Below are 13,121 nucleotides of genomic sequence, written 5' to 3'. Positions count from 1 at the left end.
ACTTTTAGAAACTTACCTTCACCCTGCCTGAAGTCCCTGAAAGCTAAATCTGAATTTTACTCTACCACTTCTGCTAGCCCATACTTAGCATCTGAATAGATGTGAATGAGGTGTGAACTTGCTCCCAGGGGCAAACAACAGGCAAACCTTAAAGAATATGCAGGGCTGTGATGATACTTTTTCACAATAATGTGTCAAGTTTTGCTTAGATGTCACATACTAGTTTAGTGTGGGTGAAGCCTTCAGCCATCTTGAAATTGCCCAATGTGGGTAGGGTTAGCCTGGGAACCCTAACTCTATTGGTTAAGGTGTCCCTAGGATTATTACCATCAGTTAGCTTGTGCCAGGTACAAATGTGGCATCTTCAGGCACCCACTTCAGAACTCTCTTGGAGCTGTGGCAGATCAAGAAGGGACTGAGCCTCCGGTTTGAGATCTGAGAAAAGCCTATAGACGACAGAACCTGCTCTCACTATTATACCCAGGACAAAGAAATAGACTCCAGGGATTATATGGCTGACCTCCTCTTAAAGTTAAAGGGACACAACAAGCTACAAGAGGCCTTTTCCTGCAACAACCCAGCTTTCCAGTGGCGGCTGGACCCTCCGGTTGACCTTTGTCTACCACCCTGTGAATCTCTAAGTGCCTCCCCTGAAGCCTGGGGGACTTTAGAAATGTACTCCTGTGGCGGACTACAGAAGGTGAAATGTTTGATCAGAACAAACCTGGTTAGTGTTTCCGGCCTGCACTCCATTGTGGTCATCGTCAGATTGTGCCTAGAACCTGTTCTACTGTGATCATTGACTATCATTGCCACTTAGTGCTTCCTGGCATTAGTGGTTCCCCTTATTGGATTTTTGTCATTTTGGTGTAATTTTGCTTATTGAAGTTTACACTATTTTTCTAATTCATTTGGGAATTTTATTGTTTGGTATTTCTATTTTATTGGTGTTTTAGTACTGCAAAATACTTTACATATGGTTTCTATGTTAAGCCTATCTGCTATGTGCCACTGCTATTAGGGGATTGAGATCTGGTTAATTTAGTAACTTTGAGGGCGCAACCTGACAAGGATTGTGGTTATAACCTGAGGTGGGTACCTAGCCTCCTCAACTAACAGTTCAATTTCTAACAGCCATAAAGGTGACTGAACAATGTATGGCAATGTTTATCACCTGGTATAGATGACTGGAATATTGAGAGGTGTCCCCTAGGTACTTTTTGTGCACCTCTAAGCACTGGGGTAAGGGTCGGGCTGTTGTGGGGGGGGCGTTGTGCTCTGCCCTTGCCCTGGACTGTGTCACAAGGCATCATCAGAGTGGGGAGTCAATCAAGCTGTTGCTGCGTGATGATACTGGGGTGCACAGGGTGGGGTCCATTGCCGACCCCACCTTGCTGTAGCAAGCTCCAATTAAACAGTGCCATTCTGGCTGAATTGACAGCAGACTGAAGCCATGAAGTCTGCACAGCTAAAGGGTCTGGTAGGAAAGACTCCACTCTGTGGGGTTAGGGCTCCACCAAACCCTTCCACTGAGGAGCAGGGCACTGCACCTGATGTGGACGCTGAAATATTTGGCAAGATACTACCTGGTAGTCCACTCTCTACTCTAGAAAAACTTTAGAAACAAAGATCAATTCAGTTGCCCTAGATGTGGGTCTGCAGAGAGCACATCACAGGAAACTAGTAGAAAAGAGTGCTGGAAACAGAATACTCCCTTTTCATCACATACCCATCAATGTCAGATATGCAAAAAAAGTTTAAGGATCTCACAAGAGTGTGTATATACACTGCAAGAGTTAAAGATGCTGAAGGCTACTCTCGGTGGAACAACATTGGCGAATGGAGGTAATGGAAAAGGCTAGAGGCCCCCCCCTTGCATAATGTTTGGAATAATGGCTGAGGTGACAGTTATTCCAAGTAGCCTCTCCAAATATTTTTCTGTGTAACAAGCACAACTAAACTAACAAAAACCAAAAGCACTGAGTGCAGGTCAGAACCCCATACGGGATAGCCCCTTTCAGGAGCAAGAGCCCTCATACACCCCAAAGGGGTGTCATGCTTCATCATTTGGCAGCTCCACGTTGGGCCAGCACTGCAGTGCCCAATGTCCCCACACCCCCACTGAGGGGCTCCTTGCTGGAGATCTTTTCTGGTTGCTGAGATGAATGGTGAGGTGCAGGAGAGGTGTGCTTCAGTTGGTGACTAGCACACAATTACAAGTGTACTCGCAGGGGACTTCCATCTCAATGGGGAGGGCAAAGGTTTACGTAAATGGACCGCCCTCTGGAGGTACTACTTACAATATGCCTCCTTTCAAATATGACACATACAACAGATGTCTACAAAATACACTGTTATTTATCTGGAATGTTAGGGATGTAGGTTCCCCAGCGAATATGTATAAAGTATACACCTTTTGAAAATGCAGAAAGGTGCATTTTGCGTATCAACAATACATCTTGCACAAAAAGAAGCTGAAAGATTAGAAAATAAACTGTATGGTCAAATATTTGGCACTAGGTTTTCAGGTTATGCTGGGGGACCCTGATTTGGATAGCCCAGTTTTCCTTATATAATCAAATCAAAACACATAGACAACGAGGGTAAATTTACAGTAGCGGGAGGTACTTTAAATGGGAAGCCACGGACTATAGCAACTGTTTAGTCTTGAATATCAAATGGCCGGCTTTCTTTGACTCTTTAAAACCTGATTTATTTGAAATTAGACATATACCTGGGCTTTGAAAAAGAGATTATAATTGTGCACATGACATACAATAAGAGTATCCAATGTAGGATGCTCTTGGTCAAATTCACCACGTGATTGCAACCATGAAAGATGTTCGACATTTAGAAGAAAATACATATATAAGTGTATTCATTCCACTCCTTTGTTCATGACATTCACACAAAAGTGGATATGTGTCTGGGGACTGGGGATATAGAGCAAACGGAGAGTACTTTTGGTTGAATAGACACATATCACATCCCACTGCTATTGACGGCAACAGGGCACTAGATTACTTAAAATAGTCTTTAGAAATGCCAATCTGAAATTAATACAATTTAGGTATTTGCGCCAGATGTACCTGTCCCTTATACGGGGTATCTAAGATATACCCAGAAGTATTAGACTGTTGCCACAGTTGTGAACGAACTAAGGCAGAGCTACATAATTTAAAGTTGAGCTGTTCAGTCATCACACAATTTTGGGGTGAAATAGTACCCCTTCTATTAGAACTCACAAACAAAAATTTGAAGGCCAAACCTGCTGCAAGTTTATTAGGCCATATAAGGTGATCTAAAAAATTCAAAATTACATGTAGGTTCTTGCCTTTTTGTTGGCAAAATGCAGATCATCCATGGAGCAGGAAGCAAGGATGGCTCCAAGAAGTAGGATATGGTGGACAGAACTCAAAAGATGGGCATAGGCCGAGAGGATGGGTATTATGGTGCAGAGAAGGGGCAGGACAGGCTGTTGTGAGCGCTGAATGGTATGCTAAAATGACACTTTTAAAAGCAAAACTCGACCAATATTTTCCTTGAAGAAAGACTCCTCCATATAGCCCTGAGGTCACCCCACTATAAGTTGTTTGTCTATAAATGTGGAAGAAAATGTACTACTGAGAAGCTGGCAAAACACTGCACCCAGGTGACCAGTTGCATGATTTAGTTATACCATATATGGAATATAAATGAGTGAAACAAGTTTGTTATGGATTTGTATCCATGTTCCTTTTGTTTCTATGTTATGAAATTCTCTGACGCATATGCAGGGGATTATAAAGAAAAACATTTTTGTATTATGCTAAGGTTATCAACATGGTTATTGTAGAGGTACAATAATTAAGACAATGAATCCATTGCAAAATGCATGAATACTTCTTATTGATGTGGGAAATAGTTATGATTAAAAAATTACAGAAGAGGTAAACATCCAACTGAGGTGATGGTGTGGAGGTAATGGTAATTTAAATGCTAAAAGTAGACTGACAAGGTGATAGCATACAAAACAAAAGGTTTGAGGTAATGACAGACGATGTCACAGTAGGAGAAGTAGTGGCATTTATCAATAGATAGCTACAAACTATTTTACAAACCTGCATGCAGGAATCTTTACTGGCTTCCTTCATCAGAGCCCACATTCCCTGAGGCCTGGAATCCTGGGTCAACCTCTGCGCATGACTGCTATGAATACACCTTCCCACTCAGTAGATGGCTTGCATCCTACAGGGAGTCCCACCCTTACCTCTGAGTAGTGAGCATTCCATCTTCCCCAAACCATCCTTCCAGAAGACGCGAAGATCATGCCGAGGGCAAAGGTCACTAAGTGACCCCGCAGGAAGGTTACAGGTCTAAGGCAGAGTAGCATTAAGGAGTGAAAACAAAACAACTTAAAAAAGCAACAATATGGAAAGAGAGCAAACAGAGACATGGCAAAGCACCTACTCCTCGGCATAGCTTTGGAAGAGTGACAAGGTGCCCTTTCCAGGTCTGCCTAACCTCAGTTTAAGATGTCTGGAGGACCTCAAGTCATCAATGATTTCAAAGAAAGTACAAACATAAGCACAGAAGGACAGTGGGCTTTTGGTCAGCCCCTTCTGCCTTTGGTTTTCATGTATTTCCATGATTTCTCATTGCTTAAATAGGCTGTCCTTCAACTCATAGTATTGTGTAGATGCTAACATTGCCCCATTTTTGTTCTTATTGTGTTTTGCTGACCTGTAATCTGTTATTGTGAGTCAGTTTGGGATGTATTTACTTTGCAAAAACAAGAACATTTTAATTGCTGATTTATGGCTGTTAGTTTAGGCGGTGTGTGTAGTTTTGATGCCTTTGGCAGTTTTCATGATAACATGTTATATTTATACTGTAAACTAACAAAAGTGTAAATCCATGTGTACACAGGCTTTCGTAAAGATACACTGAAAATACTGTCTCTTTTTCAAAATTACTACTGTGCAATATTTTACTGTTTATGCTCTTTAGGTTCACCACCTACACACAAACTTCCTCTGCTCCTTTTCTCAGAACTCTTCTTTCATTTACAGCTTACCACTATACTGCTCTGCAAAGGGGTTTTACTCTCAGCATCCATATGGTTATATAACAAAGTTTGCTTTATTATGGGACTTTCGTTTTAGGACACATGAAAAGTTGCCAAATTATTACAAAATATTTCCTAAAAAAAAAAAATTGCATGTATTGGCTTTGCAATACTTATATGGTCTACAGCATAACAGACAATGCATCCCTATAATGTATGTTTGCAATACGAATAAACACCAGGCCCTTTTATAGGTGACACCTTTACTTAAAGCCCATGCTGCACTGAAAGGATACCCAGACAGAACTATATTTCCTCTCAGTGGGGTTCCTCCAGGACACTTTCAGTGGAGTTTGGTCCAAGAAAAGCAGCAGGTCATCGGAATCTGTTGGCATCTGTTAATCCAAAAACAAGATTGGATCAGTAAAGCAGGATTAATCCCACACCAACTCAAGTCAAAGATATCAAGGGACACCACACTTACCATGACAGGCTGAGAGAAGCTAACTGCCACCCAGCCTCCCTCCCGACTGATCAACAAACAGCGCAATGACTCTTCATTATCAGCTGGAAGAGAACAGATAAATAACTGTGTGAGTAGCAGAGAAACTACACGCACTCTAATACAGCCAATATAAATGCAAGGTTCTCTTACACATAGGAGTGTAAGATATATATTAATATATACACTCCGACACACAGAAATAGCAGAAGTAGTACAAGTTCTCTCTAACACACACAGTATTGCCGTACCCCTGTTCTGAGCACACTTTTCAGGATTAACTGTAAACTCAGCTCAAGGTCAGCTTTGTTTGTGCAACAGAAAATTCAGAAAATAAATATGTCTCCTTTTTACAGATTGTACATGTAAGACCAAGAAAATAGAAAAAGGGACATAACTCCACACAAAACTATATGTAATAGGATCAGTATATCAAACCTCTGGCGACAGGTACTGCCCAGTATTGCACTCCCTGGCTGAGCCTGCTTGTGCATTGTAATACTAATATAACTGTTCACATAACAGTGTCCAACATCCACTAAGCCTGTGAGAAAGTGGTTTATTAGTTGGGGTGGATAGGTGTCCATCGGCTATCTAGTGAAGTTGAGTTAAAGGTTTCAGTAATTTAAAGCTGAGCTCAAACTGTGGTAGCTATGACACAGAGCAGGCAGGCTCAACTTAGAGGAGACGTCTAAGCATGCAGAAGCACCAACACAATTAAAGACTCAAAAATACAACACATTAAAAAAACAATGTATAAACAGACTAAAACTGAATTACCAAAATACAACAAAATGACACAAATCAATAGGGGAACTGGAGGTATTAATTTTTAAAGACTGACTAGAATATAGTGCCAAAAAGTGCAAAGCCTCAATGGTAGTCAATTGTCGTGGTAGACCAGGATCTAAGCATGATTTTCAGGGTGGCCAAAGTTTCAGTCACACTAAACATGGGCTCTTAGGGATAGGGTGTGTGTGGGAAGTGGCCTATGGTAATCCTAGTGGGCTTCCACATGGAACAGTAAACTCCACTTTTGGGCAGTTCCTGTACCCCCCAAAAAACTCAGAGACAGAAGTCTGGTAGAACAAAGCTGAGCTTTCAGCAACTAGTCAGTGGATAGACACAAACTGATTTGGAGTTTTGCTTTCCTTCTTTGAACTTCCCAAATGTCATGAAAAAAACTCTGCAGACCTGTCAAGCAGGTCTTGACACTCCAGAAAGATCGGACATTGTGATTACACCAAGATGCCCACTGTAATAGAAGCAGATATTGTTGTGGGGAGGGGGGACAAAAGAAGGGTAGAGACCTGGGTGTTAGCAGAAGTGGGAGAACAAATTATAGAGTTAGCTTCTAGGGACTACAGGCAGGGCAAAGGCAACTTTAAAAAAATCAATTTTCCATAATATCTAGAAAGAAATCGGAATTAACCATTGAATTGGATTTTCAATAACAATTAAAAATGTTGTTTTAAATATTTTTCCAGCTATCCCTATTCCCAATATGCAGTATTAGTATTTAATGTTGCATCCCAGTGCTTTCCTATGGAACAGATAACCCTGCTATAGTTAAAATAGCTTTTAGATCTTTTTTCACTGTAGGAACATGATTAATGTTCAACAGTTACATGTCCTACTTTTAAATAACTTGCACCCGGTCTATGGGCAATAAAGCCTATATAGGGGTTAAGAGGTTACTTATAAATATTTAAAAGGAATGTTCAGGCCTGCCAAATGGGTTATTTTGACAGGTTGAATTTGCAGTTGGAACCTGCACAAACAGGCTACTGGTGTCAGGCGTGCAGGCATGTTTACATTGTCGCTGTAGTGGATGGCACAATGAGTGCTGCAGCTCACTTGTGACATTTAACTTACAGGCACTGGGTACACCTCGACTTATAGCATAATTAAATATGCCATGCAGGAGTATACCAAAGGAGGAGCACAAGTACTTTACCACTGGTTAACAGGGGTAAAGTGCACACAGATCTGTAGCCAACAAAAATACGGTTTAGTAAAAAGACAAAAAAAAACTTGAGATGATGCAGCACAAAGGGCAAATTTGCAACAGATACCTTTCACAGTCAGTCCCTAAATTTCCCAAACGTCTGTGCAAAAACCAGAGGAGTACACTAACAAGGCGCCCAGTACTTCAGAGGGAGCACTTAGAGAGTCAGGGTGTCAGGCAGAAGGCAACATGAAAGTTCAGTCCAGTTGCCACTTCACAGCTGGGAGTTTTCATAGGAATGTTATCTTCACCTCTTTGTATGTTCCTGAAGCTACACAGGGGATCAGCCTTAAGATACTTGGAGATCTTTCTGTCTTGGATTTCAAGTGAAAGGGGTCTAATCCTCTCAGGTCCTTGTCACATGTCACGGATGCCAGGTGCAGCTGGTACAATCCTCCTGATATCCTCTCTCAAGACCAAAGGCTTTCTCAGGCGTGTGGAATTTAATAAAATAACTACTTGTCCATGGGACGGGTTGCTTCATAAATCTACTTGTCCTGTAAACAAAATCCACTTGTCCCGTTGGTGCTGTGTAGTGCACCGACGAACCATGGCACCAATCTCATTATATAAAGGCTCTGATAATAACCTCTATGATTATGCCACAGCTCATACTACAGTAGGTTTTGAGTAGAAACAAATTCCTTATTTTTCCACCATAGCACAGATGTACATACTGAGGCTGTAGGGAGCAGTAAGCAATAGTTCCAGGTTTGGAATGACCTTTAGAGTTTGTGCCAAACATAAGAACTTGCACGTTTTGGGTGTTTTATTCAGCTCTTCTCGAATTGTTTTCCTTACTGAGAAAGCTTGGACATTTATTCTTCATGGTTGGGTGAAAAAAAGAAATTGGAGGGAAAGTGGGCTTGTAAATGCTCAATAGATTTTCGCATGAGCTGTTCTAGGCGTACATATTTGATTGAGGTAAAATGTGGTTCACAAATATTTTCTAGGAATACCATTTCCTGGCCTACTTCTGTAAATTGTTGGTGATTTAGGAGTTGTAAATCTGAACTAATGCAAAGACATATACCATGGGTGCACTTTTCTGACTTCCTTTAAGAATAGGGTCCCTAATTCGGTCTGGTATTAACCAATACCTTTTGTTTTTATAATAATTCTGTCTTTTTGTCTATTGGAGGACTTCACTATGAGTAACAGCATTGTGTTCTTTTACAAGGAGCATGTCAGCACACATACTAGTTTTGTTCATTACCAGGAACTACTTTGGCAATATATGCTTTTTGAGACAAAACATTTTTGCTTATGCCAATGTTTGTTATAATAGTGAGGGCCCACAGCTCACACAACAATAAAGTTTCACAAAAACCATGTCAAAACAAGACACTTGTTTATTTTCTTGTTTCCCTTTAATCTTGTTGAAATTGGTTATACCGATTTTTCCATAATGTATATATATATTTTTTTAAATATTAGCATGCACCAACACATTTTACTAAATGAGGCTTCAAAGAAATGGTATTTAAAATTTCACAGCAGCTTAGCAAAATGTTTCTTTTTCCTCATTGCATTTCTTTAACCACTTGGGTGCGGGTCACTACCAGTGTCCGACACCAGGAAGGGGGTTAAAAAAAAATCCTCTGATGCATCGTACCGGAGGAGACACGCAAGATTCTCCCCTTTCAAACAAGGCCTTCCTGAACCGGCGCAGCTGCAATTGAGGGCCATGAAACACCACTAGACACCAGGGATTTCACTTGCGGGGTGCGGTAGGAGGTCGGCTCCCTCAGAAAAACAGGCTGGCCCCCTCAAAGGGGCAATTTTTTTTTTTTAAAGATTGGTTTACCCAGGGGATTGGGGGGGGGGGGGGGGTGGTGGATCCGGGGTTAAACAAAAAATAATGTAAAAAAAAAAAAATGAAAATGACAGGGGATCACACGTGAGCAGGGCGACCCCCTGTGGGGGGCAATCATTTTTTTAATAGTTGTATGGTTTCCCTGGGGGCCACTATGGCCTACACGCCATCACCCAGGCGAAAGGACTCAAACAGGAAAGTTGCATCTATCCTGCACTGGAAGACTAGTCAACCACTTTCCCGGCAGAAAGAGCAGCAGACAGCCTCCAGTCACTTCAGGTGCGCAACTGCAAGTAAGAGACTACGCACCCGCTGAGTGCAGCTGCCTAAACCACATGGAGCCGACTCACTGGAACTCAGTTGCAGCCACTGCAAGCACTGGCGTACATGGCACAGTCAGGAACTCCAAATGCTTCATATTTGTCGGTGAGGGTAAGACTGGTTGGTCTTGAGGGAATTTGTTGCTTAGTAAGTGTTCTAGTGTAGAGCACTACTGATGTTAAGTTAGAGTCTTAGTGATTTTTTCAGACTGACTACTAGCAGGGCATTCCCTGGATGTTATGAGTATTGATGGGGAATAACCACGATTGCTAACACAGGGAGCAAATGTGAAAGGGCACCATCAAAAACAACACAACAGCCCCGACCTCAGGGAAGGACAGTGTAATTGTTTGTGGATGTTGTATTTTTCCTTTGTGTGGATAGTGAATCGCTGGCTGCACAATTAGTTATTGTTATTGCTGTGCATATTTTGAGTTGTGAACCTGTGTTCCCTATCCTGTAACTAAAACCCCACACCACCATTCATCTCTAAGGGAGCTTTGGACTGCTCGGACCATGCATTCCTGACAGTCAAGCACAGAAGGGGTTACTTTGCCGCGTTGCTCAGAGTTCCAAGTGGGTTGGGCCTTGGGACATCAGGAGTAAAAGGCCTCGACCCCTACGGTTGGGCCCAGTAGTCCCCGCATGCCCCATGGCCCTCTGGAAGGGGTTTTTACAATTAGTGGCTGCAGCGGGATGACTAACGCTTACATGTTTGGATACAGGTATGGCATTGGCCATTTCCAATTTGCGCCAGTAGTACATTAAGTCCAGTTTATTCTACACACAAAGGCAACATGTGTAGACAATGGAAAACACAGGGTTGGGAATTGACCTCAATACCATGTCCATAGATCAGATGAACGATTTATGTAGGGACAGAGGGCGGAGGACTCTCAGGAGTAGGGACAGAGGTGCTTCCTAATTGTAGAGAGCAGTGAGTGTGTGTGAGTGTGTGTGTGTGTGTGTATCAGCCACATGCCAAATGTGTCCCTTAATACATTTTTCAGCAAGACACGCCCCACCCTTAGTTTCTAGAATACTTCTGGTGTGTACACCATCTAAAATTTCTGGAGTACAACTGTCACCAGTTCCAGGAGGAAACCCATTGGATAGGTTAGGACTAGCAGAGACCCTGAGCTTTCAGTTGGCACTTCAAAAAGCTATGGCTAAGGAAGGTGAAAACACCAGAGAGTTTGAGATGGAGAAGCTAAGGCTAGCTCATCTGCAACACAAGGTGAGGAGGCAGGAGCGAAATAATGAATGAGCCAGAGAAGAGAAATTACAAGAGAAGGAGGAAGAACAGAGAGAAAGGGAGGAGAAACAGAGAGAGTGGGAGAAGAAATAGAATCAAAAGGAAAGACAACTGGAAAGGGAAAAAGATAGCACTTGAGTAAGAGAAATTTAGGAAGGTAAAAATGGCAACTCCATCTGGGATAAGTAACTCTACATCCAGTTCAGGGCAGGTTTTGGCCAAGACTCCAAAAGATCTTCTACATGTGTATGTGGAAAGTCAGGATATTCTGGAATGGTTTGTGAGCCTTGAGGTCGCTTGTAAGGTGCAGACCTTAAGTGAGGTGTCTAAGGCAGCTGCCTTAATGGGGTGCATGCCACTGGAAGTGGCAGCCATCACTGGGAGAATGACTGAGGCGCACACAAGATAGTCTATAGGCTGAAGCCAGCTCAGTGCCTTCAGAGCTCACTGACAGGAGAGTGCACATTCCTGAGGGAAGGGTATTAGCTCCTCCACCCAGGAAGGGCATTGTTTTACAAACCAGAGAGCCAGGGCTCTCCCCCAGGTTTGTATATTGGCTGTCTGGAAGTGGCAGGCTGGATGGAACCAGTCAGCAACTATGCCAGTTAGGTTAGCTTTTGCAGGGGGCACCTCTAAGGTGGCCCCTGGGCACTTTTGGCGTTAAATCCAATACTGGTGACAGTTTGGTATCAAACAGCTCAGGATGATAAATCCAAACAACCCAGGGTGCAGAGTGGCCATCATGTACCTGGGGAACTCATGTTTGACCAGTGTCCAGTACATGTACTTAAAAAGGCTGCGCTGTTCACTCACTATGTCCCAGGTTTGGTATGCTCTCACATATAGTATAGTGCATCCTGCCTTAGGCCTGTAAGGCCTACCAGAGGGGTGACCTACCCATATCATATGCAGTGTAGGGTGGACAGGGAACACAGGGAGTGTGCCATGTCGAGTTTGCCTTTTTAGTTTTGCCCCAGTACACTCAGCCTGCAATGACAGTGCTGGGTGCATCTGGGTGCAGGGCCCTAGAAGGTGGCACAATCAGTGCTGCTGCCCTCAGGGGCCTACTCATAATATCCTATGGCCTAGGTACTGGGGTACCCATTTACTAGGGTCTTACAGTGATATGTAAGAGTGTATCTAATTGTGGTAAGCATCACAACAGATTTAGGGAAAAAGCTCTGGCCCAGGGAACCTGGTTAGCTGGGGCCCTGGGCACCACAACTTCTAGGACACATGAACATCAGGCAAACAGTGGGTGCTAACCATGCAAAAAGGGCCTCCTCTCACAAGGATGGTCTACTTTATTGTGAACCAGTAAACCCTGAGGAAGGAACTAGCAAGAAGCTAGTGGTTTCATTAGTGCACAGGAAAGTTCTGTTATCACTGGGGATAATAACCCAGGATAGGTTGGACTCTGACTGGCCAGGGACAGAGAGAGGTTCTGTAGAATCTGTCCCTCTTGCCAGATCAGTGATAAGACAACATGAGAGAGAACTAAGACACTGCCAGAGCCTCTACCTGTCTTAGGTGTTCTATTGGAGTGGGGGGGACTAGACAAAGTTGGTCCATTTTATTCCTCCTGACAGTCTGGCAACAAGTATATCTTAGCTGTAGTGGATCACACCACCAGGTACCCTGAAGCTGTACCTCCGAGGAGCATGAGGTGGCAGGGTGGCAAAGGTGGCAGCAAGGGCTGTCCTTTGGATCTTTTTTTGGGTCAGATTCCAAAGGACAGCAATTTCTGAGTGGGGAACCGACTTCATCTCTTCTTACATGAGAGAGATGTGGGAGCAAACTAGGGTGGCTCATCCCTTCTCCACCGCATACCACCCACAAACCAATGTTATGGTTGAGAGGTTTAACAAAACACTGAAGAGCATGGTGGGAACTCTGCCAAAGAACCTTAGGATAAAGTGGGATCATCTCCTACCATGTCTCTTGTTTGCTTATCAAGAGGGTTTAGCCCTTTTGAGCTTCTGTATGTAAGATCGGTGCCGGGTCCACTCAACTTAGAGAAGGGAGGGAAGGAACCCCAGAGTCTCCTGTGATTGGCCTCAGGAAGCTAATGGCAAAATACGCGAGTCAGGCAACGGAAAACCTTCAGGCCAGCCAACAGCTAATGAAGGAATGGTGCGACCAGAAAGCTACACTGACTGGGTATGGGAAGTT

At 43.2% G+C, this 13,121-nt stretch overlaps 1 protein-coding gene across 2 annotated transcripts in view; it reads right to left on the bottom strand.

Moving 5' to 3' along the window:
• RABGGTA (Rab geranylgeranyltransferase subunit alpha) overlaps positions 1–13,121 on the bottom strand; it is a 316,511-nt gene that overhangs the window by 167,795 nt on the left and 135,595 nt on the right. For both annotated transcript variants that reach the window (XM_069238152.1, XM_069238151.1), the window contains 3 exons: positions 5,532–5,614; positions 5,344–5,442; positions 4,250–4,355 (listed from right to left, as the gene is read on the bottom strand). In XM_069238152.1, the coding sequence (XP_069094253.1) occupies positions 4,250–4,355; positions 5,344–5,442; positions 5,532–5,614 (288 nt within the window). The remainder of the gene's footprint in view (positions 1–4,249; positions 4,356–5,343; positions 5,443–5,531; positions 5,615–13,121) is intronic.

Source organism: Pleurodeles waltl, chromosome 6, assembly GCF_031143425.1.
Source record: "Pleurodeles waltl isolate 20211129_DDA chromosome 6, aPleWal1.hap1.20221129, whole genome shotgun sequence".
In the NCBI taxonomy this organism is placed as follows: domain Eukaryota; kingdom Metazoa; phylum Chordata; class Amphibia; order Caudata; family Salamandridae; genus Pleurodeles; species Pleurodeles waltl.
Note: the sequence above shows the minus strand (reverse complement) of the source record. Positions and strands in the feature narration are given on the sequence as shown.